Source organism: Colletotrichum jinshuiense, chromosome 1, assembly GCF_051148585.1.
Source record: "Colletotrichum jinshuiense chromosome 1, complete sequence".
Taxonomy (NCBI): Eukaryota; Fungi; Ascomycota; class Sordariomycetes; order Glomerellales; family Glomerellaceae; genus Colletotrichum; species Colletotrichum jinshuiense.
The window spans coordinates 1,985,249-2,008,095 of NC_139302.1; the positions used below are offsets into that span (position 1 = coordinate 1,985,249).

Here is a 22,847-nt window from a genome sequence, read left to right on the forward strand (position 1 = left end):
TACTAAATTCAGCATGCTGAGTTGTTTATGACGGGTAGCTAGATGCCGGGCTGAAGTTTGGCTGAGTTTGGTGGCCAGCCATGGACCACCACAATCGAATGATTCCGCCTCAGGCGTACAATGGCGAGCCGACCCTTCACATGCAAACGCCGCATTAGTGACGGTTTCCTGGATGCTACACGTGGACCCGGGCCAGATGCGGCAAAACTTTGCTGGTCTCGACGCGGGGCCAATAAAGCAACCAGGCTGCTAGACAGCTACTCCCGATCTTTCGACCTCGGCGACGACATGTAACTTGATCTCACTCATGATTGGGCCTCTCCCTACAATCCTTCATGTCATTCCATTAAGCGGGCTGTGTATCCGAGTCCTGTTCTTGATATATGCTATAGGAATCGCCCGAACATCAAAACGTAAAGAAATGGGGGGTTACCGCGACTTGGCCCACCCGTTGTTCGTCCAATTACGGAGCCAGTCCGCGGACATCAACCCGAGGTATCTTGTTTTGCTGCCGTTTCCTTCAATTTCAAATGATCTATCCCCTTTATCATGCTCTCTGCACAGGGATTTGTGCTGCAAGAGACGATGCCTTGTGGCAGTGGAAACACTGCCGAGACTGCTTTAGCCTCCTTGGTCCTCTAAGCTGCGCGATCTCCTCGCATTGGCGCGAGGAGGTCTTTCAACCCTCCCTTGCCCAGACAACAGAGCCCAAGGCGAGGATGCACGCCGGTAGAGTCTTCCCATGCGTCATCAAACCGCCCTTTGCCTTCATCGGGCCAATCCTCGTCATGCGTGATCTTCACATCCGGTATACCATTGCTGCGAGGCTATCGTCGCAATGCAGAACCGCTCCACAATCCCTTGCTCGTCTCAACTATCTTGTTCTGCTCACTTCCTGGCCGCAGGCTTGCCGGCACGCTGCTAGTCACAAGTCCTGCATCTGTCATTACAACATCGTTTTGGCTATCCGCCTCGGGCTGAGTGCCGTAGCCCGAATCCTTGTGGCCTTGGTTGCCCAGGCTGATGGCGCTGTCGTCTTTTCTCGCGTTCTGCTGGTCCTTCATAGCTGCAGCGCCACGCGCCGGCTCACGAGATTTGGCGCCGTCCATCAAGTTGTTCTGACCTTCGCGAAGCTTGTTGATGGCACGGACAGTGTCGATGGCGGCATGCAATGTTCGGCGGGCGTTGAAGTTCTTCTTGACAGTGGGCAGCAGGTTCTGGCCTTCGCCTTCACCGTTGTTGAGGTAGCCGGCGACAAAGGCATGCTGCAGAGCATCGTGGGCCGTCATGCGCTTATTCGGGTCGATGGTAAGGCAGCGACGGATGAAGTCTTTGGCATGGTCGGAAACGCCGCGCCAGTAGTCGAAGGGTGTGAAGCTGTAGTCGGCGTTCAGAATAGCCTGCATTTCCTCAAAGTCGCTGTCGCGGTCGAATGGTGTGTAACCGCACAGGAGGAAGTAGGTGATGACGCCAAGCGCCCAGATGTCGACGGGCTTGCCGTGGCCAACCTTCTTGAAGATCTCGGGGGCCATGTAGCCAGGCGTACCGCATGTCGTGGTCAGCACATGGAACTGTTCCTCGTCCATAATGCGACTCAGTCCAAAATCGGCAATCAGGAGGTCTGCGTTGTCTTCCGGCGTGCGAAAGAGGAGGTTTTCGGGCTTCAGGTCGCGGTGGACGATGCCGTGGTCGTGCAAGTATGCAACGGCAGAGAGCGTCGCCCGAATGAGGTCCGCGGCGTCGGATTCGTAGTATGAGCCCTTACGGCAGATGCGATCGAAGAGCTCGCCACCGAGAGCCAGGTCGGTCACCAGGTATAGGTTGTTCATAGTCTCGAAGTAGTCGACGAGGGTTAGGATGTTCTGGTGGCCCATGGAGACCTTCTTCAGAACGGCGATCTCATTGCGGACCTGCGAGAGAGTGTGTGTCAGTCTTATTGCTCAATGAATCTAGTAGTGCAGTCCGAGAAGAGGCGCACCATGTGTTCTCGGCCGGCCATCAATCGTTTGTTGATGACCTTTGCGGCATAGTAGCGCCCAGTGTCGATGTGGACGCATTCCTTGACGACGGAATAAGACCCGGCGCCCAACGTCTTGCCGACCTTGTATCTGCAGGGCTGAACCTGAGGTTGCTGACGGGCCCCGTCAGACCCGTTGGAAGTCATCACTGCGGCCCAGGGGGAGCGTGAGGAGCTTGTCGGAGACGCGGGGATTCGAGGCCGCGAACGTCGCCAAACGGTCGAGTGCTAGACGAATATTTGGAGGAGAAAGGTCGATCGGTGGTGTGGTCGCGAGACCAGAGGGCTGAGGGTTGGCGGGGTAAGCAGGCGGCGAAAGTCGGCGTTTGGGGTTGCTTCAGAGGGCAGCTAGGGCCGAAGTCGTTGGTTGGTTCGACAGCTCCTTTGTTGGCGAGATGCGACTGCGAAGAAAGATGTTGTAGAAGAAAATCGGTCTGGAATGCAAGCTCGGGGTCGAGGCCGGGGTATTCTGGCGAACAATGCTCGAAGGGGTCGCTGGCAAAGTGGGCACGGCAGGTGTTTGCTTTGATTGTCGGGCTGCTGCTTGATGATCGACGGTCCCTGGTCGAGTCGACTTTCCGCTTCTGAGGGTCTCGCGGGGCCAATGTGAGCCAGGGATAAAATTGGCACACAGCAGATAGATGAAGGGGGTGGTGTGCTGTCACTATGACGCTATGCCGCAGGTCGATCTGGTCAGGCCACAAGCACGCGATGGACGGTCGAACGCAGAAATGCAACGGCAGTGTATGTCGGGATGGTGATGTGAGAATGAAAAAGACAAAGAGGAAGAGGATTCGAGGTGAATTAGACTGGATGGGCTGGGAAAGAGACGAGCAAGTGGGCTAAGGTGCGGCGAGCGACACTAGCTAGCATCAACAGCTCCAGGCCATTCAGCTGGAGACTTCAGGGACTCCAAGTCCCGCACCTCGGAGACAGGTCACTGACAGAGGATCCAGCTAAGAAACTCCGGCTCACGTTCTGACCACTAATCGTCCCTGAGTCTTCCCCGCCCCATCGCGATATTCCCCCTCTTAAGCCCCTTCATTCGCCTGTCCTTTGACCGACGACAATTTATCGCGACGAAGCGACCCAGTTACAGTGGGGAGTGTTGGGTGGTGACAGCCTGTTGAAGCGGCCTAGGACCTGGCCAGGAGTCCCAAGTGAGATTCCCGCGAAAATGCAGCCCCCCCCCGCACGGGGACCCCCACCGCAGTTGGCGACTGGTGCATGGATGCAGGCAGAGCAGCCCCCAATAGGTAGTCAGCAGTCCGTCTCATCTCATGTGCATCCTTCGCTGGTGGCAAGTCAGCATTCAGCCGCAGCTCCCAACGAAGGCTCTTTGCCATCAGCACAATAAGCAGCAGAACTCTGGGCTGCCTCCTTCTTATCGGAAGAGGCAAGGCGCCAAGCGCCCTGAACGGCAGTGGGATTGTTCCAGCATCCAACACATCTGACGGATCGCGTCCACGTCGGCTGCATTTGGTGTTATCCAGCCTGCACTGCGCAGACTAGAGAGTGTATTTGAGCTACACATATCCTACAAAACATGACCATGGCCCTTGCCGTATGCTAGCTGAGTTTGGGTGTCGTCTGTTGCCAATCCATAAGTATTGAAATAAGCAAATCGGGCAATCAACTGTGCCTGTTGTCCCTTTCAACCCAGCATACCGGCAGCATCTTACTGCCGTGGCCAGCTTTCCCCCCTTCCTTTCAGAGGGCCATCTACGTATACATATTCATTCCACCGCCAAGGCCATCTTCAGCATGGGGCCCCGTGAGCGGCAAGCCAAGCTTGGAGGTGCAATTCCAGTATTCTGCACCCGTCTCCAAACTGCCTTTTTGAGTCAAGTCAGGGTCCAGCCAAAACCCCTCCTATTTGGTCACCACCTTACCTAAGGTAGCTCAGCTCAGTTCTGGGCCCTACCCCACGTGCCCGCCTCCCCCTTAACGCCAGCAAGTTGGTGGATTGCACGTCACAATCGAACTCGTGGACTGGCGAGTGGAAAAAGGTTGGCAAGCATGTGCCACCACTCTACATGGCCACTATTCTAGTGAAATTTCCATTACTCACGGCACAAGGGAGTGGTATCTTGACGGCGGATGGTGCCATCATTCCGGTAGGCTTAGCCTCTTAATCAAAGGATGGCCGCCGGCTCTGCTTCTTGGAGCTCAGCTGTTTCTTCTGCTTCAGCCGCCCTTCATTAAACGACTTTGCTCTGTGAAAACGTGTTAGCCTTCGTTGCCGCTGCATCATACTCTGTCGTTTCAACCCACATCTCGGCGTGTTTCTTCTTCTTGTCAGTACTCGTCTCCCCAGGGACAGTTTCCTGGTATATCCTCTTGACCTCATCGATAAGCTTTTCTTGGTTTTCATCTGCATTGGCATCTCTTTGCCGGTGTGTCTGCGCCTGGAACGTCAGAGAGTCCGACCTGGCCGCATAGTATTTTGAGCCCCTGATGCCCCGGTGCAACAGCTTTGGCAAGACTGGGAGAAGGTCCTTGACTGGCCAAGACGTGACTGCTTTGCTCTCAGTTCTGGGATGGCATTAGCGATTCCACTTAACAGACATCACTGGAAAATGACGAGCAAAGCTTACTTGTTGACATGCTGGCCACCAGGGCCGCTAGAGCGGGCGTAGCTTGTCTGACCCTTGGGGAGCTGGCTACCATCGAAGGTCCTGTGCCAGGTTCTTGCCTGTTCTAGCTCTTCAGGGTCGAAAGAAGCCTCAAATGCTTCGAATCGTGCCCACCGAATTGGCTGCAGAGGATGCACGCGAGGGCTTCCCAAGGCCGGGCGTACAGATCGAATCAAGCTTGCCGCCAGTTTCATGGTGACGTGGATGGAATGCTGGAATGCGAATTTTTACAAGGTCTCCTTGCCTACAGAAATAAATCCTTGGCCGATGGCACGGATTGGTCAAGTTTGAGTGGCGGTGAGACTTGAGCAGATGAGAGAGTACATATATGATGGATATATAATTACAACGAGTTCGAGAGAAATGGAACGTCGCAAGCTTGAATGCATCTGTACTCTCCTTGTTGCTAGTTCGGGAGCGAATGGAATCCAAGTGGAACCTCTGTCTTTGGTGCGCGAAGAATGCACCGTGCTGATTGCAACCAGCCGTCGCCGGTTAGCACCGTGCCAATCCACGATAAAGTGTTGCCCGCTTACCGCATCAGGTTAGCTCCGTATTGGGGGCTTCAAACCGTTCCTCCCGAGGACATTGGCCAGAAGTCACACAATCTCCAGCGATCGGCCCGCCCAGTCCAGCCCCGGTCACGGCCCAGCCTTGCAGAGCTTGGGGCGAATGCCACCGTCCTCTCCAGTTCATATTTTCCCGCGAGGCCTCGCACTCTGGGTCCGTCCTGCTTAACCTTTTTACACCGCACACACACTTTCACGCGACACTGCCGAACCCCTCGGCGCCCATGGCTTCAAGGCCCAACACTCCTCCTCCTACATCCTGCCCAATCTGATACCGACATTTCGGCACAAGGCAATAGACTCCTCGCAGTTTTTCGGCTCCCTTGGTAAATCCAACCGTTCTTGCAGCTCCCCGAAAAGCTCTCGCGCCCACTCTCCATCGGAGATTTTCCTGTGCCTGCAACCTCTTCCCTTTTTTTTCTTCCTGCGCCTGCTGCTCCCACCCCGCCTTCCTCCCTCCCACTCTCTCCTCCCATTCTGGAACCCAAACCAATCAACCAACTGTGCTTGCCTTGCCCTGCGCAACCTCACATGACGACAACACTGCCGCGGCTCGACTGAACCTGCAGAAACAAGGCGTCCGGTTGCCTTGTCAATCACCTCTAAATTGACATAAAGCCCATCTTTGCCCTAGCTTGTCACTTCAACCTCCAACTTTTTTTTTTTTTTGCCTGTTTGCGCCAGCCTCGCCAACGGCCCAGCAAGTCCCCCCCCCAAGCTGTCGCGCCGCCTACCATCACCAACCGTGCGCCTTCTCCAACAGCTTGATGCCCGAGCCAGAAGCGACTCCCGAGTTCCAGGCTACTGCCGCCGACCTCTCGCCCTTCTCTCCATCTCCCCTCCATTCCGCCGCCCCAGCCGTTGTGCCTGCCCTCCAGGATACCGCTGATATCCTTGATGCAATGTCCACCGAAACTAACGGAGTCGCTCATGGCGGCGTAGACGCGCCCGCACCTGCCCCCACCGGCTCCTATGCGGTTGCTGACTTCAATGACGCGAGCGGCGACGACGACGCCGACAGCCTGGACGACGCCTACGGAGAGGAAGAAGAAGAGACACACGCGGACAAGGTTCAGGAGCAACAAGTGGAGCCAGATGCCGGCGAGGATGACTACCTCAAGATCTTCGACTCTCCTCCTCAGGATGTAGAAGAGGATGGCGCTGATCAGGATGATGTATCAAAGGCACGAGAATCCATGCACAATTCCGCCGCTTCTGATTCTTTGACAAGCCCTTCTCAAGTGGCCCCTCCTGTCGCTGATTCCTCGTCGGCCCGGCCTGCTGCCGCAGACCAGCTCCCCACCGAACCCGCGCCTCCCACGACAGCTGCCGCCCAACAAGGAGCTGATTCGAGCGCGTCTGAAGCGACTGCCAATGCCCTCGGGGATGACCACGCCGCTGATATTTCTCGACTCGTCGCTGAGATGACCGGCCAGACTAGCGAGGCCCACTACGACCACAGCCCAGCTGGCTCTGCTCAGAACCAGGATGTCCAGTCATCTTCCAACTTGACCTCATCTGCGTCTGCTACCCTTCCTCCCAGACCTCCATTGCCGCAGCAGACGGCCCCCAGCTATCCTTCTGAAGACTATCGAGGCTTCTACCAGCAGAACGCCGTCCCTCATGTCTCTCCCAACATGATCGCCCCGCCCACGCCAGGCCAGCCCTCCACCTACGTAGCCGCGGGTGCTCCAGGTGTCCCTGGCACCTCCCCCGACGCCTTTGGCAGCCTCCCTCCTCCACCCGCAACCGGTTTGAATGCGGCTGTCCCCATTACTTCCATGACCGCACCTCCGTACCCAAACCCTGCCGGCTTTCCAACCAACCAGCCGGATGATACTACTGACCGGCAGAGGCTCTGGGACACCTTTGTCAGCGACGAGCGCCGTTACATGGCGGACGCCAAGTGGGATAAGTTCCCTGATGGCTCACGCATCTTTATTGGTTCGCGCTCCCTCTCATCAGGCAGACCTGACGGCGCCATTGACTTTTTTTCAGGCAATTTGTCGAGCGAACGCGTCTCCAAACGTGATGTCTTTGACATCTTCCACCAGTACGGCCGTCTCGCCCAGATCTCGCTCAAGTCGGCCTACGGCTTCGTTCAGTACCATAACCTCGAGGACGCGCAGGCCGCCATGGACAACCTGCAGGGCACCGAGATCAAGGGTCGAAAGATTCGTAAGTACCGTGAAACCGGGGAGTAGAGAATGGGGGTGTGCTGACTTTTACCAGACCTTGAAATCTCACGCGCCCAGAAGAAGAAAGATGCGAACGAGCGCAATCGGTCGCCGGACCGTGGTCGTGGAGGCCGACAAGCAGGACGTCAAGATCGGCATGATGGAGGCAACCAGCACCACGAAAACCGTCGCAATCGAGACGACTACAGACCGGGTCGCAACTCGCCCACTAGGCGTAACAACGGCCATGGCCGGGAGGACAGCGGCGGCCGGGAGCGATACCACACTGATTCTCACGATCGTTCCCGCGCTCGTTCTCGATCCCCGCAGGGGTACGGCCGCCAAAACGAAGCCTATCGCCGGCGCAGCCCTAGCCCGACCAATGCTTACGGTCGTGTTCCTGCAAGTGACGACCGCCTCGACATCCCTCGCCGCTATGGCAGCCAGGTCCCTGACGTCCAATTCTTGCTCCTCCAGGAGCTCAGCCGCGACTTTGTCAGCTGGGTTGAACGCGCATTCACCGATCGAGGTCTGAAGGTGGAAGTCATGTTCCTCCATCCGAGCTTCCCACGCGAGGCAATCATCCAGAGGCAAGTGGTCGAGGGTGTTCACGCCATTGTGGACCTTGACATGCAGGCCCACACCTACGGCAAGATCCCACTCAGAGTGTTTGACCGCTCCGGTGGCACAAGCGCCCGTTACGACGACTACCGCGACATCGACCCGCCCATAGCGGCAGAGCTGGTACTCCGTGCCAAGTCACAAGCAGTGCCCTACCAGAGTGCACCTCCCCCTCCCCAGCCGCAATACCATGGATACGGCCAACCGTATGGAGGTCAGCCTGCGCCGTCTCACACACCCACATACCCCGGGGGCCAGGGCTCCCGTGGCCCGCCCCCTGCTCAACCGCCTGCCGTCAACGCGGCGGACCTTGCCAGCGTCATGAACGGCATTGACAATGCGACCCTTCAGCGACTGTTGGCCAACATGGGCTCTCAAGGACCTGGTCCTGCAGCTACCAATAATGCAGCCGGGGCCGCCAATGCCCAGATCCAGGCCCTGATCGGAGGTCTCCAAACAGTACCGGCTGCAGCCCCGGCTCAGCCTGCCTCGTACGGCGGACAGGCGTTCCCTCCCAATGGCGCGCCCACGCATGGCCACCCTAGCGCGGCCGGCACTGGCGACTCGGCCGTGCAGGTCCAGAACATCATGGCACAGCTGGCTAGGTACCGACAGTGAGAAGTGTGACACGGATGCCGCGTTCCAACTAGGCTTGACGAAGACATGATGGCGTGGGGAAGGTCTTCTGTATTTCTAACCCGGAGTTAAGGGGTGAGGGATTATTGCATGTCGATTACTCAAGAAAGGAGGCGGAAAGTTATGCTTTTCTTATAGACTTCGCGGGTGCCCTGGTTCAACTCAGGCGGGATTATATTTCCCCGGCATCAACCGCGAGGCCAAATTACATAAATATGGACGTACATAACACTTCTCTGGCTCTATGCTAAAATCTCAAGTAATCATGATTTTCGTATTTGTGGGCTCCTTTTTACAGCTTCTCGGCAGGCTTGTTAAGGAACGCTGTGCACTCAATCTCGACATCTGTTCCCAGCGGCAGCTGGTAAACGGCCACACAGGTCCTGGCCTGGTTCACCCCCCTCTCGTGTTAGCTGCGTTTCCCAACTTTGTCCAAAACCCCTTTGCGAAGAAACGACAAGGGGAAAATGGATAGAAAAAAGAATTGACGGGCTGCGTGACTTACGGGCTTGGGGTCCCAAGTAAAGAACTCGTCGTAGGCCTCGTTCATGGTGGCGAAGTCGGCCATCTTGGTGATGAAGATGTTGACCTTTACGACGTTGCGCAGGCTGCTTCCCGCGGCCTCGAGGACGGCGGAGAGGTTCTTGAGGGCTTGGCGCTGGTGGGGGGAGTTAGTCGAAGCTCACTTACTGCGTTGGCCGACGAAGGTCACCGGGAGGGGGCACGGGGAAGTGGGGATGGGGGGGGGAGGGTGGAGGAGGTTGGGGAGACGTGGGAAGACGTACGGTCCGGTCCTTGACGGTGCCCTCGGCCTGCACCATGCCGGGCTTGTCGGGCAGGATGCCGATGTTGCCGGAGCAGTAGACCATGCCATTGTACTTGATGGCCTGGGAGAACTGGGGGAGGGGGGCCGGGGCGGCGGTGGTGAGGACCTTTTCGATTTCGGCCATTGTGTGCGGTGTTTTTTTGGGTTGGCAGTTTCGGTTGGCTGTATTTTTTCTCAATTGGGCTCTTTATGTATGTGCCGAGGAAGACTGGATCTTTCAAAGATGTTTTATGGGAGTTGTCTATGAATCCTTATCAAAATTTTGAGGCTGGGAGGGTTTTTTTGGAGCTGATATAAGAGCGATTGAGGTGTAATTTGGATGATAAATCAACAGCACCAGTCACCGGCGCGGGGTCGGAGTAGATGTGGGGGCCACTGGCCGGCGGCGGATGGGTTGATAATACCACCAGGACCTTGTAGAGCGAAGGGCGCACAAGGCGCGGGTTGGGATTGCCTATCTAACTAGCCGGGTCCTAATATGGGGCGTTTCTTTGCCTGTCCCTGAATCTCTTTAAATGAGGGTAGAGATCCGCCGGCGCAATGCTGTGTTTGAACTCGATTTGCGGTACGCTCCAAAACCGCTTCATTTGAGGGTTAAGACTGGCATGAGGGGCCCAATTGATCGTCGCTATCCGTTCTTGTTTCTGCTGGGGCGAAGTGGGACTACTTTTTGCAAATGCGTGGGAGCGATATGTTCAGTGTCACCTCACTCAATCCTCGAACTCCTCGTTCTATGGTATTGCAATTGGTGCTTCTTTTCAAGAGAAGATGTTCGAGATACCGGACACCAGTCGCTGCGGTCCAGAGCCATAGGAGATTGTGGCCACAGCGAGGCCGATGGAAAGCGGTACCCACTTTGGCGGGGTACTACTTCGCCGCGGGACGGGAAGGCGGGGTAGTTTGGCCGGCCGAAGCCGGCTGAGTGCTCCGACTTGACGAGACGACACATCCGTATGGTAGGTTGCGCGGCAATCCAACGAAACAAGTTTCATCGATAAGTCTATGTAAGACTCTATTCAAATACACGAGTAATACACATGCCGAACCTATCTGAACGTATGATTCCACAAGCTGCAGGTACAAAGATTCATTGTCCAACATATATATTCAGCTATGACGAGCCCCTCTAACTCAGAGGGGAAGATCAGTAGGTAGAAAAGAGAGTTTCGAACGATCGGTTGTCGATAGAAAGGTCGCTATATCATCCTTTCCCAGCCTAAGAGCCATCGCCGCGGGTGTCTCGCCATGCGGGCCCGCCTTGTCAATATCGGCCCCGTTCTCCAAGAGAAGTTCAATGATTCGATAGATATTTCCAGAAGAGGAAATTGAGGAAACAGTACAGGTGAGTGGAGTAAAACCCTCAATGTCACTTGCGTTGGGGTCGGCGCGATTCTGAAGCAGGAATCTGACCAGCTTGTCGTTGGCCGACCGCGCCGCGATCATAAGCGGTGTCCGCCCCACAACATCTTTCGTGTCAATCTCGAAGCCCCTTTGGAATACTTCTTGGATGGTATCAACATAATCGTCGATAACAAACAAATTCTTGCATGCAGAATGAAGAAATGTCTGACCATGGTGATCCTTGTGCATGAAATCGACGCCTGCCTGCAGGAGCAGTTGTCCTTTTCTAAATATATCAGGTCCAGCAAAACCTAACGAAAAAGCTACATTTCTGTTCCTCTTGTCAACGATTTTGGTGTCGACGCCCTTTTCTAGTAAAACCTGTAGCAATGGAGCATCGGCTAAATGCACTATGTGAAAAAGCAGAGTTTTTCCTTGTTTATCTCTATTGTCGATATTGACACCGCGGCAGACCATAGCCTTGAAACATTGGAACCTGGATCTTGAAGCAGTATAAAAGACTGGCGTCTGACCGTTGTCGTCGTATGCTTCGGTATCAGCGCCTCTTCTTATAAGAATGTCCATTATTGTTGGTTCTTGAAGCTCGCAGGCCAGATGAAGTGGCGTTGACCCAGCTGATATGGTTGAGTTGGGGTTTGCTCCCATTTCAAGCAGCATTTCAACAACAGCTTTATTGTTGTTTATAACGGCAGTATGTAAAGGTTTGTAGTTGCGATATACATCAGATGCTTCAGTATCAGCGCCTCTTCTTAAAAGCATATCCGCTATTGTTGGTTCCTGATTCCTGCAGGCCAGATGAAGAGGTGTTGGCCCAGCTGATATGGTTGAGTTGGGGTTTGCTCCCATTTCAAGCAGGACTTTAACAACACCTTTATTGTCGTTTATGACAGCAATACGTAAAGGTTTATTGTTATATATGTCATGTGCTTCAGTATCAGCGCCTCTTCTTAAAAGCATATCCGCTATTGTTGGTTCTTGAAGCTTGCAGGCCAGATGAAGAGGTGTTGACCCTGCTGATGTGGTTGAGTTGGGGTCTGCTCCCATTTCAAGCAGCATTTCAACAACAGCTTTATTGTTGTTTATAACGGCAGTATGTAAAGGTTTGTCGTTGCGATATACATCAGATGCTTCAGTATCAGCGCCTCTTCTTAAAAGCATATCCGCTATTGTTGGTTCCTGATTCCTGCAGGCCAGGTGAAGTGGTGTTGAATCAGTTGATGTGGTTGAGTCGGGGTCTGCTCCCATTTCAAGCAGCATTTCAACAACAACTTTGTTGTTCTTTATGACGGCGGTATGTAATAGTTTTCTGGTTACATACTCATTGGAGCTACAGTGGATATCTGCACCCCTTTCTAGAAGAAGTTGTGCAATGCCTATATGTCCAACTTCAGTAGCTGTACGCAAAGCCCGGTCAACGTTGTTTTTTCCAACCTCAAACTTGGGCATTGAAAGAAACAAATTACTCGTCACGGGTGACGCTGTGTCTGACTCTGAGTCTGGCTGTGATCCCTTCACATTGCTCTGCCCTACGGACATTGCTGACGATGCCACTTTGATATTGTTGGCGTTTTGGGAAAAGTCGGGGCTTCTATCAAGGAGGAACCTTACGATAGCTTCGTGTCCCTTTTTTGCGGCCCAAACCAGCGGGGAATCACCGTTCTTGTCTATTTGACCAACATCTGGGTCAGACTCAAGCAAAAGCTTCAAGATTTTCAATTGCCCTTCCCCTGCAGCATATGACAGTGGCGTCCGACCGTTTCTAGAGGGGAGGGATACGAAATCCGATAGTTGGGTACCCTCATTGTACACATGCTTTGAGCAATTGAGCAAGAGTTCTTCGGCTGCCTTCTCGTTACCCTTTCTGATGGCTACCAAGAGCGGGTTTTCGTGCGCCTTGTCAAATTTGAAAGCCAAGGGGTTCTTATGAAGTGCCACTTTGATAAGTGAAGCATGATTGCGCTCTGCAAGAATATAGAGCAGGCTCACGGTGTGCCCTAGCCTATTTGACGGCGGTGCGACTGTGTTATGAATTTGAATCCACGACTGGTAGTCAAACTTTCGTATGAAATCGTCCTGTGGCAGAGTGCTTGTAGCAGCTTCCGAGTGATAGAGGACCTGGTTGACCGCGTACTCCAGGAAGGGTAACTTCTTTGTAGTTTCACGTCTGGTGTCAGCCGATAGGTTGGCGTTCCCATCCTGAATATTCCAGGCGGCGTAGAAGGCATCGACAACTTCGGCATTTGTATAGTAGACATAGCAGCATTGCTTCAACCGATCGTGACTTGGACCTTCAAGGTCGTCACCCAGCTCCGGCCAGAGGTTGCGTAACCCATTATCCTTGATGAGGAAATCCCGCACGGATTCGTGTATAAACTGTACCGTTTGGTTTTTCGATTTTGTTATTTCGGCAAGCCCCTTGGACGAACTGACGACGAAATGCTCCATGGATTCCACAGATATCTCGTCGGGTTTCCATTCGCCAAGACTTTCGGGCTCCAAGCCAGAAACCATCGCGAAGTAATACTCCTCTCGCTTTAATGGTCGTTTCCCGAAAAGTATCCATTGAATGCAAAGAAGTAAATCTTCCATGTTCTCATGGTCCCTCGTCAAGATATCTTCGAATAGCTCACTAAGCTTTTCAGGTAACTCGTTGAGTCTCCTTTTCACTGCAAACATTCGGCCTCGTTGGGATTCTTTGTTGAGAATGTCGACAACCAAAACTACCCACATGAAGACCCCAGATGCTTTGCTTAGTATCTGCGTTGCGAGGTCCTCTGTCTGCTTTTCGTTTTCAGTTCGAAGATTCTTCCGGACGTATTCGTCTAAATCTTTCTCGTGGCCAGTTTGCTCTTCCAGGGTGAGCCGCAGACCATTTCGAATCGTAATGTGTGGATAATGTCGACTGGAGAAGCAGGTGTATAGTTTAATGCTTTTCCGGATAGAAAGACAGCCCAGTTCCTCAAAGAACATCACCATATCCCTAACTTCATTTTCCGCACATTCATCGAGGGCATCGATGAAGCAGCTTACTTGTCTCTGGCCAAGTCTCCTTACTGCTTTCTTGAAAAGCTTCTTAAGGAGATCCAGGCCCCAAGGATAAGACTTGTCCTCGGCCAAAGAGCTGGGATCTGCCTTATCAAGCACATCCTCCAGATCCGGCAGCTTCTGCAACAGTTGATGCAAAAGGGATCGATACATGCCCAAGGTCGTCTTCTCGATTTCCTCTCCTCTGGCATTGAAGAAGAATGAAATGACAGCTGCGTTCGCCGCAGTTTTCTTTCCTTTCTTTGTGCGTTCTAAAGCGAACTTCATGATGGTTGATTTCCCTGCGCCAGGTTTTCCGCTGATCCACAGGAATCCGTGGTGATCATACAGCTTTTGAGGATCGAGCCAGTTCTTATAGCTCGGATGACTGGTTAGCCATCGACAAGTTTTCCCAAGGGCAGCTTTAATGTTCGATTGCCTGTTGTCGATTTGATCAAACCTCAGAGACTCCCACAGTACTTTACGGCGTGCAGCCTCGTCTGTATATATGTAAGCACATGTCAACTTTAACTACAAGCAATATACCTACTGGCAGAGGATGTTTTGGTCCGCGCTGGTAGCGTCTTGGGTTTTTGCGCAGGCATGGCAAGAAGGAATTCCCTCGCGTATGCCGCTGCAGTTGCCGCAGCGTATTCTTGCCATTGTTTGGCCTTGTGAGAGTCTGAATAATCGCAAATCCCGCGGATAACCAAGCAAGGAAAACTATCCATCAGACCAGCTGCCTCCATCTCAAAACAGAGGGGGTTGTGGTCATCCGCAAGTCGCCTTCTTGTTAGACCGTGCTTCATGACTTGATCCGCTGAAGCAATGACGCCGTAGTGGATCACTGGGTGGTTGTTTGGTCTTGTGGGACGGTTCAACAGCATGGATGTTTCGCATTTGATGCAAGTATCTTCTCCATTGACGTGATCGTATGCAGCATCATAAAGCCGATCTAGGTCGGCCGGGGGTTTCGTGAAGGCGGTCGCGGAGGGGTTGCGCTCTTGTACCCGGGCAAGTCTTTCAGATATACAACTGGCAAGTGAAACTTCATCGGACCGCAGCTTGGATACCACAGCAAGGAGCTCACGCGGAGGCTTGTTCAGGAAGCCTGTTTGCTCGAATCGACCAGCTTGCACAGTTTTGCCAAAATTGTACGGCACCACACCTGATGAGGTTGTCGTTGGATGGCTGACCACGACGTCGCCGAGACGCACATCGTACTTGTCAGGAGCGCCGCCGCCAATGCCCACCATGAGCCGGGTCTTGATCGAGGGGAAGCTTCTGCGCATGTTTTCCGCCACAATTGCTGCTGACGTAGTGCCATACTGACCGGATGGCAAACAGGCGATGACTATGTTGTGATCCCCGACGTTTCCAAAAGTGTAATTGTTCTCGTCGTCTGGTATATGAGCAAGAGGCTCGTGAAGGTTATCCAGCATCAATCTTGCAGCCGTCATTTCCTTGGGGAGAGCGCAAACCCAGCCCACAGTATAGTCAGCACGTTCGAATCTGGCCGGAACCTCCTCCACATGCTGATTATGCTTTGCCTTGAAGCGCTTTGTGTTCGGCATTGAATCGCCGCTGGCTTCACTATCATCGTCGCTGTCGTCGGTGAAGGTATCCTCCCGGTGTCTTTTCAATTGACTTTCGGCCCGACCCCCCTCCTCTTTTCCCTTGTCCTTTTGAGACCAGTTGGCCTGCTCCTGGCCAGTCATTTCTGTTTAGTATCTTGGTCGCACCGAGTTGTGGTCTTTAGGGACATTTGCACCAATTCCGTTGGGTCCGTAAAAGGGCGCGGGAGAATTGGCGTAGTCAATTCACCCTCATTGTGTCAAAGAGCGGAGGTGCGAAGGAGGAGGAAACGTCCTGGTGGCCAATCGATATCGTTACTACCTAAACCGAGCAAAATTCCGCCTCAAATCAGGCTGGTTAAGGCGCCCCCCTGCCTGTACATTCACAGCCCCATGTCCTGCGCTGCTGCGCCAACATTCTCAGCCCCTACCTGTCACCTGGCAGATTCTGGTCTTGTATGCTGCAACTTAAGCCCGCCTGATTGGCTTGAAAGATTCGATACACGCTATTCTAAAGCGAACCAGCCAAAGTGGTGTGCATGCGTGAGACCGGCAGGCAGTGCGGCACAGCACGGCACGGCAGGCACTTATGCTTCGCAGCGCCCTATCACCTACTCCGTAGTTGACTCTGGAGAGCCGCAACGTCTTTATCCCCATCCTCGATATTTGCCCCCTTTGTTTTCCTATGAGAACCGCACCGCCACAGAAACAAGAAGAATTCAGAAGGCGAGAGGTGCCGGCAGTACCACAGAAGAGCCGTCATGGTTGTGATGGGAATGGCCACAACCCAGAATACCCAAAACTTATTCGACACGCTCCACAGGTCCGAGTCTGAATTGTAATCGAAAAAGGATGTGCTGAAGACAGCCGACACGAAAGTGGCGGGAAGAAACAGCAGTGTCAAGAAAGCGATGGTCTTCATAGCCTCGCTGTCCTTCTGGGTAGCAAGGCCAATTTTGACCGACACACCAGAATCAAATTGGGCAACCATGTTGTAAGCAAGCGATATCTCGTTGAAGTGCCGGGCCTTGTTGGAAGCGGAGCGGTCCTGGAGACTGGTGAGCATCTCCTCGTAGAACTGCAGACGCTGGTGGGTGTGGCTCCACGCCTTTGTCCAGTCAACATCAGATTGACCCTCGCCGCCCGACGGTGTCTTGTGACTCTCATGCTGCGTGATTATCTTTCTCGCAGCCTTGACGGCCAGGTCTAGAGTCTCCGACACGTGGATTGCATGCCTTGCGGTTTCGTGCAGGTGGCGATAATCCGGTGTCGGCTTCGGCAGATCCTCGTCTGGTGAATGTATCCCGTCCCTCATCTTCTCCGTTTTTCTGACGGTGTCGCGCACAGCCCATACAGCGGCATCTTGCAGAGTGACGAGCTTTTCCAGAACCCTGATGTATATCCAGTACGGGTCGATGAAGAAGTTCTCATTTGGGACGGCATCCAAGGGTTCGAGCTCATCTTTCGGCACCCGCTCCATACAGCTTGACGCCGGCGGTAGAAGGTCGAAGATGATGAGTATAGTTTGACGGGACGATGAGACCCAGCTTGTGAAGATGTTGATCTTGGACCATTCATATCCTGGATGTTCTTTATTGGTGAGTTTGGCCTGGAATCGTGCCCATGTAACTATCCAGCGTTAGTCACTGGTGTCGGTCGGCAGTAGCTCTGTTCGACTCACTCAGTCCGGTCGTATTGCCATCATCACCTATCGTCGTCTCGTGGCCGAAGTAGCCATTTGCGTCTCTGCAATACCTCTTCCACCATAGATCAGGGATCTTGAAGGATTTGGCGAATCTTTCCCGGCATGTTGGGCATTCGCGAATATTCTGAGCTTGAGCTTTGCTGCTCTCATGTCAGGGGCCTGATCATACGGGCTGGCATTGTCTCGACCTACACGATGCACACATCGAAATCATTCGTCGGCAAGACAGAGGACGATCTATTCTCATCCACTACTTTGGGCGACGTCCACCCATTCCCGGTTCCTAGTATTGTCAGATTGGCCAGCGTTGCGAACTGATGCACTCGTACCTTTCTTCCAGCATGAGATCTTTGGCTTGGGGCAGGTGGGACAGGCTTTTTCATCCATATCTGTGAATCTTCGTCAATATCAAGGCAAGTTCTTGGAAAACATCAGGGAACAGCCGAGCTGAAAGAGCCGCTCGGGATATAAGAAGCAAGCTTAAAATCAGGCTCTGAGCGTGAGCTGAAAAGCCTCACTCCGGGCACAGTAAATGATGTTACATGGCTAGGCTCCCTGTAGGTTGATCACAGGTTGACCAACCAGCCGTGTCGACTGAGGCAGGGGGGCCTCAATCCAACCCACTCTGGAGGTCCTACATGTCACTTGAGAGGTGTGTAACCGCCTCGGCGTTTGCCCCATCCCAGTCATCGCCCTGTGGCAATGCCAGCTTTGCCTGCTCTGGCCCTCAGAGGCTAGAACCAAACGGAAGAAAATGCCGCGGCTGGGAAAAGATGCAGCTCATAATGGGCAGCTCGGGAGGTGAAACCGGTTCGCACACCGAACAAGTGAGGAAATGCAGCAACTAAGACATCGTTTGTCCTCAGATAAGAAAAGAAGTAATTTGAATTGTTGGCAGCGATGGCAGGCAGGGTGTCAGGGGCGCGCACAAGCACTAAGGGTACCCGCGGGAAGCATCAGGGAGGGGCGACCAACCCCCCGCAAGACACGGGCCCAAGTTTTAATGGGGGGTGATTTCAGGGGTCGATCGGTTGGAGCGTGGATGCCTCAACCAATCAGCGAGAGGCTTACCAAGCAGACGACTATGGGTTGCTAACGCGACGTTGAACCCTCGTGGTTTAGACTTTGGACGGAGATGACAGCTGGACGGTACGGAGACTATTGTGTGAATACGCCCGCGTGTGCTCGGTACCCGGCGACTTTCGATTCATGAATGTGAACATTTGCCAACTGCAACTCAATCTCTGGTCTGCATCTATCTCGGCCCCAAACCTGCGGGTTGTCCCAAGCTTTTTCATATCCATCACTCTCCTTCTCATGCGGTGTTGAGCTCTACTGACCCCTCTATCACTGTTTTGCCCGTTGCCTTGAGGTCCGGAAGATATCGACAGCCATGGGTTGGCCCTACCGCTTCGTCGACCTCTCCAAAGAGGAGATCCAGCTTCGTAGGCAAACACTGGACCGCTATGGAAGCTACGCACAATATTCAGCTCTGACCCCAGTTATTCTGGCCATCATCTTCCGGCTCGTGATTTATCTCAGTCAGCGCTGGCAAGTAAGCGCGGCCTACAAGGCCGTCCCGAACTCCCCGGTCCTCAAGGGCAGGAAACAGAGCTGGAGTGGCAACTTGTATGCCAAAATCCGGAGGGGCAAGTGGTGGTTGGCCGATGATGTCTATTTCATGGGACAGCACTGGGGCCAGAAGGACCAATGGGTTTTTGGTGTCGCCTGGGCCTCATGGTTGCTTGTCCTGTGTGTGTCGGAGACCGGAAATGGTGAGTGCTGAGTCCCCTCAAGATGAATGCCGATGTGGTGAACACCCATGTGTGGCCCGATGAATCCTGCAATCCGTGCTTGATTGAAGGCACAAAGGATGGGCAAAGACCTTGGGCATCAATTGAGCTTTATCTGACGTATCCCAGACTACCTTCACCTCACCAAACGTTTCGGTATCGTTGCCGTCTCTCAGATCCCATTCCAGTATCTGCTTGCACTGAAGAGCTTCAGCCCCATCGCCAAGGCCTTCCGCACTTCCCACGAGGAGTTGAACAAGTGGCATCGCGTTCTCTCCCGCGTGACGCTGTTCCTTCTCGTTCTACATGCCGGTTTCTACATGAATTTCTTCGTTGAAAAGGGCATCCTGCAACGCCGCCTCTTCGCACCCGTCGTCTTTGCTGGCGTCGTCGCCTTTGCGGCCATGAACATGATGACTTCGACCGCCGCCGCCACTATCCGCAGGTACTCATACCGCGTCTTCTTTGTCACCCATCTCTTTGGGGCATTTGCCATTCCACCGCTGGTGTTCTTCCATGCCAAGTCGTCTCGGCTCTTCATGGCCAAGGCCATCATCGTCTTCATCATCGACCTTGGTGTCCGCCGTTATCGTACTGTCAGGGCGCTCTCAAAGCTCGAGACCATCCCGGGGACGAATCTCATCAAGATCTCTGCGTCGATTCCCCAGCAAAAGGTCCAGGCTTTCCATAGCCGTCCGGGATCCCACATCTACCTCAGCGTCCCTGCCGCAGCACGACCCGGCGCCAGCCCTACATCCCGCGAAGCCCTGCTCTTCGAATTTCTGTTCAATCCTTTCACCGTAGCCTCCGTCAACGAGGAAACCGGCGACCTCACCCTCGTTGCCCGTCAACTAGACGGCCCACTGACACGGCACCTTGGAAGCTTCGCAAACGCGGACAGCGGCATCGATGACGACGAGGTCCCACTCTGCATCGAGGGGCCCTATGGCGCCGCCTCTCTCCACTTTGACAAGCTCATCGGCTCCGCCGTCGACCGCGTTCTGCTGATATCCGGCGGTGTCGGTGCCACCTTCACCGTGCCCATCTACCAGGCAATCCTCCAAGAAAACCCAAACGCCAAGGTCCAACTGGTCTGGTCCATTCGCGGAGCAGGCGACGCAGCATGGGCAACGGTGGCAGAGAAGAGTGTCCTGGACGACCCCAATGTACACATCTACCAGACAGGCGACGCCCTCAACTCGGAGAGCACGGGCCCAATGGCAGGCCTCCCCGCCGAGACCAACCCGGAGGGCGAGATGGAGATGAACGCCATGCAGCGCGACCGCCGGCGGAACCTCGTCGCCGGCGAGCACAGCCGCAGGCGCCCCGACCTGCGGAAGATCGTCGACGACTTTTTCAGGCTGGGCGCCGAGGAGCGGGTCGCCGTGCTGGTGTGCGGGCCCGAGACGATGGGCAGGGAGGTGCGGGAGTACGTCGGCGCGTGGGTCAAGAGGGGCCGCGAGGTGGTGTGGCACAACGAGGGCTTTGGGTGGTGAGCTGCATGTTTGCGGGCTTTTAAACGGGACTCGCGGATCTAGAGAGGTTTCATGTATACAAACAGCCAGCAAATCCGGGGCGGATCTGGCTTGGCTGGTGTGTCTGTCTGGCTGGCGTTTTTAGACTACGCAAGATAACATTCTCAAAAGAATCCTTCTATCTTCTACCGACCGTTTCACGTGGGCCTGCCTGTCTGCGTCATAACATGTTTTATTGCCCAAGTAAATATTTTTTTCAGGATAAAGTCTGTCATGTTTCTTTCATGGCGAAACATACGCTGCTAGGATGAAGGGCCTTCCCGAACGCCAAAGTCGTGACTCAATGCTCATCCATCGTATCCCACAGTCTCTCCCTTGTTCAGCGCAGCGAGCTTTAGTCAGCCCGCTTCTTGGAGTCGCCTATATCCCCAGATTCGATATCTTTGCCCTTGACACCGCCAATGTCGCCATCGCCATCGTCCTCGTCCCAGTCATCCACCTGGTTCTCATCCCAGTTCTCAACCTCCTCCTCCAGTGTACGTCTGCCATTGGCACCGGCGCCGATGTCGCCGTCCCTCGCACCGCTCGACTCGATGACCCCGGTCTCGTGCCCCTCGCCCAGCTCCACATCCTCGCCATCGTCTCCCGGGACGGCTTGGTAGTTCTTGGAGCGTCGCTTGCGCTCGAGCATGCGCTTGTGGTACCACGAACACAGGCCCAGCCCGGCGAGGGAGCCCACGATGTTGGCGACGATGTCGTAAAAGTCGAATTCTCTACCGTTGGGGAGGAAGCCCTGCAGGAACTCGGAGCCGACGCCCAGGGCAAACGTGCAGACGGTCAGGGTCAGGTTGAGGGTGCGTCGGCGGTTGGTGTCGAGGATCCAGTAGAAGGCTATGGTCAGGAGGAAGAAGGTTGCGAAGTGGAGGACCTTGTCGTTTACATATTGGCCTAGTTGCAGAGAGGTCAGGCCGGCGTAGCCTGCAACGAGGAGGAGGGCGAAGAAGACGCCTGGAGGGGAGGAAGTTGGTTAGCCAAAGCACAAGATGTGGCGTGGGAATATGAGGACTGGGATGTGGGTGGGTGCTGGGGAGCTTGGATTGGAGCTGGAGCTGGGCCTGAATTTGGATCTGCGGGGGGGGATGGGAAGGGGGGTTCAGATCCAGGTCCAGGTTCAGTTCCAGATTCAAGATCCAGTTGAAGCTTTCGACGCACCTGCAAAGGGCAAGCGTATCCGCATTTCGAAGGGTCCTGCAGCTCTTGCAGAGGGTGGTGTGATTGGCAGGTTGCAGCGTAGCTCGGCGAGCTGTTCGTCGGCGTGAAATGATGTGCACGGGTGACTAGGTCGAGCGTGGTAGCTCAGCTACAGGCTGGCACAATGGGATGGCAGAGAGATGTTTCCTCGAAATGAGGTGAGGGAAATGTCAGGGTTGTTCGTAATGGGGTCGTTGCGGACGAGGGTGAGGTGTCCAGCTTGCCGGAGCTTCCAGGCGACTGGGTCGGGAAGGGAGAGCTTTTGCTGCGGAACGCCAGTGACAAAATTCAGTCCACTGACGAAAGAAATGCGCAGTGGTGGCGCCTGTCCCCCCCCAGGCTACGAGCGAGGGACAGGGGTGGCCCCCCGAGGGTTCTTGGGGTAAGCTCTGGTCGGGCTTAGGTGGCCCGGGCGGAAGATCCCGTGGGCCGCCGCGGAGGCATGGTGCGCGACGTCGCGATTTCTGGAGACGGGGACGCGATGCGCGCCCGTGGTTGCGGTCATAGTGAGGGGAAGTCGATGTATGATGGGATGGGAATTTGAAATGCTGTTATCTAATGCCGAGTGTCGCGAATTACTGCTGGCTAAAGGTACACCAGATGCATCTTCAAAATACAGCATGCATCACCATTCGGCGCGGCATGAATGTAGCGTGCGTGCCGCAGTACAATCACAAACTCTCTGTACTCCGTACTGCGTGCGTGGCTCGTTGCGGACAGCAACTGGTTGGTCCGACCATCACGTGACAGAGTCATACGCGATCCGATCGCTGTGTGTCCCAAGGGGGGGATTACGGTGGCCTGGCCGCTCGCGCCGTCGTCGGCATTGGAGGTTCCTGTACCTGCAGCCCGCAACCGCAACACCGATCATCACCCCAGTGCACCTCATTTCTGGGCCCGAAAAATAGATTGATTGATCGATTGGCACGCTGGGACTATCGGACACGATTTTTGAATAGATGCGACAGCGTGCGGGGTGTCTTGTTCCGTGTATCTTGCGGCCGGCGCAAGTTCCGTGTACCGCTCTCAGCGGCCTACTCGCCGCCTTCAGCCAAGGGAAAAGTTCCATCGCGTACTTTGGTACGAGCCTCTCCAAATCCTCAACCTCACCTCTCGGAACAACGCCAAAACCCCCCTATTCCAATCCATCAATACACCACAACCACAACTTGCCGCGCCTC

General features: G+C 54.5%; 8 protein-coding genes across 8 annotated transcripts; 2 read left to right on the plus strand and 6 right to left on the minus strand.

Annotated features, from left to right (window-relative positions):
• Positions 1–827: 827 nt before the first annotated feature.
• Positions 828–2,164, minus strand: EsH8_I_000519 (kinase-like domain-containing protein; the record flags this gene model as incomplete). The annotated part of the gene is made up of 2 exons (XM_083267932.1): positions 828–1,910; positions 1,979–2,164. 2 exons carry the CDS (start codon positions 2,162–2,164, stop codon positions 828–830), a joined length of 1,269 nt encoding a protein of 422 aa, XP_083118370.1.
• Positions 2,165–4,148: 1,984 nt separating this feature from the next.
• Positions 4,149–4,847, minus strand: EsH8_I_000520 (uncharacterized protein; the record flags this gene model as incomplete). The annotated part of the gene is made up of 3 exons (XM_083267933.1): positions 4,149–4,233; positions 4,292–4,552; positions 4,615–4,847. The coding sequence occupies 3 exons, from the start codon at positions 4,845–4,847 to the stop codon at positions 4,149–4,151; spliced, it is 579 nt and encodes a 192-aa protein (XP_083118371.1).
• Positions 4,848–5,989: 1,142 nt separating this feature from the next.
• On the plus strand, positions 5,990–8,638 carry EsH8_I_000521 (uncharacterized protein; the record flags this gene model as incomplete). The annotated part of the gene is made up of 3 exons (XM_083267934.1): positions 5,990–7,166; positions 7,221–7,400; positions 7,455–8,638. The coding sequence occupies 3 exons, from the start codon at positions 5,990–5,992 to the stop codon at positions 8,636–8,638; spliced, it is 2,541 nt and encodes an 846-aa protein (XP_083118372.1).
• A 310-nt stretch (positions 8,639–8,948) lies between these two features.
• EsH8_I_000522 (RidA family protein) lies at positions 8,949–9,606 on the minus strand (the record flags this gene model as incomplete). Its single annotated transcript, XM_083267935.1, has 3 exons — positions 8,949–9,044; positions 9,162–9,314; positions 9,442–9,606. The coding sequence occupies 3 exons, from the start codon at positions 9,604–9,606 to the stop codon at positions 8,949–8,951; spliced, it is 414 nt and encodes a 137-aa protein (XP_083118373.1).
• Positions 9,607–12,303: 2,697 nt separating this feature from the next.
• EsH8_I_000523 (uncharacterized protein) lies at positions 12,304–15,586 on the minus strand (the record flags this gene model as incomplete). Its single annotated transcript, XM_083267936.1, has 3 exons — positions 12,304–12,394; positions 12,448–14,170; positions 14,419–15,586. The coding sequence occupies 3 exons, from the start codon at positions 15,584–15,586 to the stop codon at positions 12,304–12,306; spliced, it is 2,982 nt and encodes a 993-aa protein (XP_083118374.1).
• Positions 15,587–16,049: 463 nt separating this feature from the next.
• On the minus strand, positions 16,050–17,534 carry EsH8_I_000524 (uncharacterized protein; the record flags this gene model as incomplete). Its single annotated transcript, XM_083267937.1, has 4 exons — positions 16,050–17,071; positions 17,124–17,287; positions 17,340–17,430; positions 17,477–17,534. 4 exons carry the CDS (start codon positions 17,532–17,534, stop codon positions 16,050–16,052), a joined length of 1,335 nt encoding a protein of 444 aa, XP_083118375.1.
• A 1,006-nt stretch (positions 17,535–18,540) lies between these two features.
• Positions 18,541–20,436, plus strand: EsH8_I_000525 (ferric reductase family protein; the record flags this gene model as incomplete). The annotated part of the gene is made up of 2 exons (XM_083267938.1): positions 18,541–18,922; positions 19,070–20,436. 2 exons carry the CDS (start codon positions 18,541–18,543, stop codon positions 20,434–20,436), a joined length of 1,749 nt encoding a protein of 582 aa, XP_083118376.1.
• Positions 20,437–20,809: 373 nt separating this feature from the next.
• EsH8_I_000526 (dolichol-linked oligosaccharide pyrophosphatase LLP1) lies at positions 20,810–21,652 on the minus strand (the record flags this gene model as incomplete). The annotated part of the gene is made up of 2 exons (XM_083267939.1): positions 20,810–21,423; positions 21,628–21,652. 2 exons carry the CDS (start codon positions 21,650–21,652, stop codon positions 20,810–20,812), a joined length of 639 nt encoding a protein of 212 aa, XP_083118377.1.
• Positions 21,653–22,847: the final 1,195 nt, after the last annotated feature.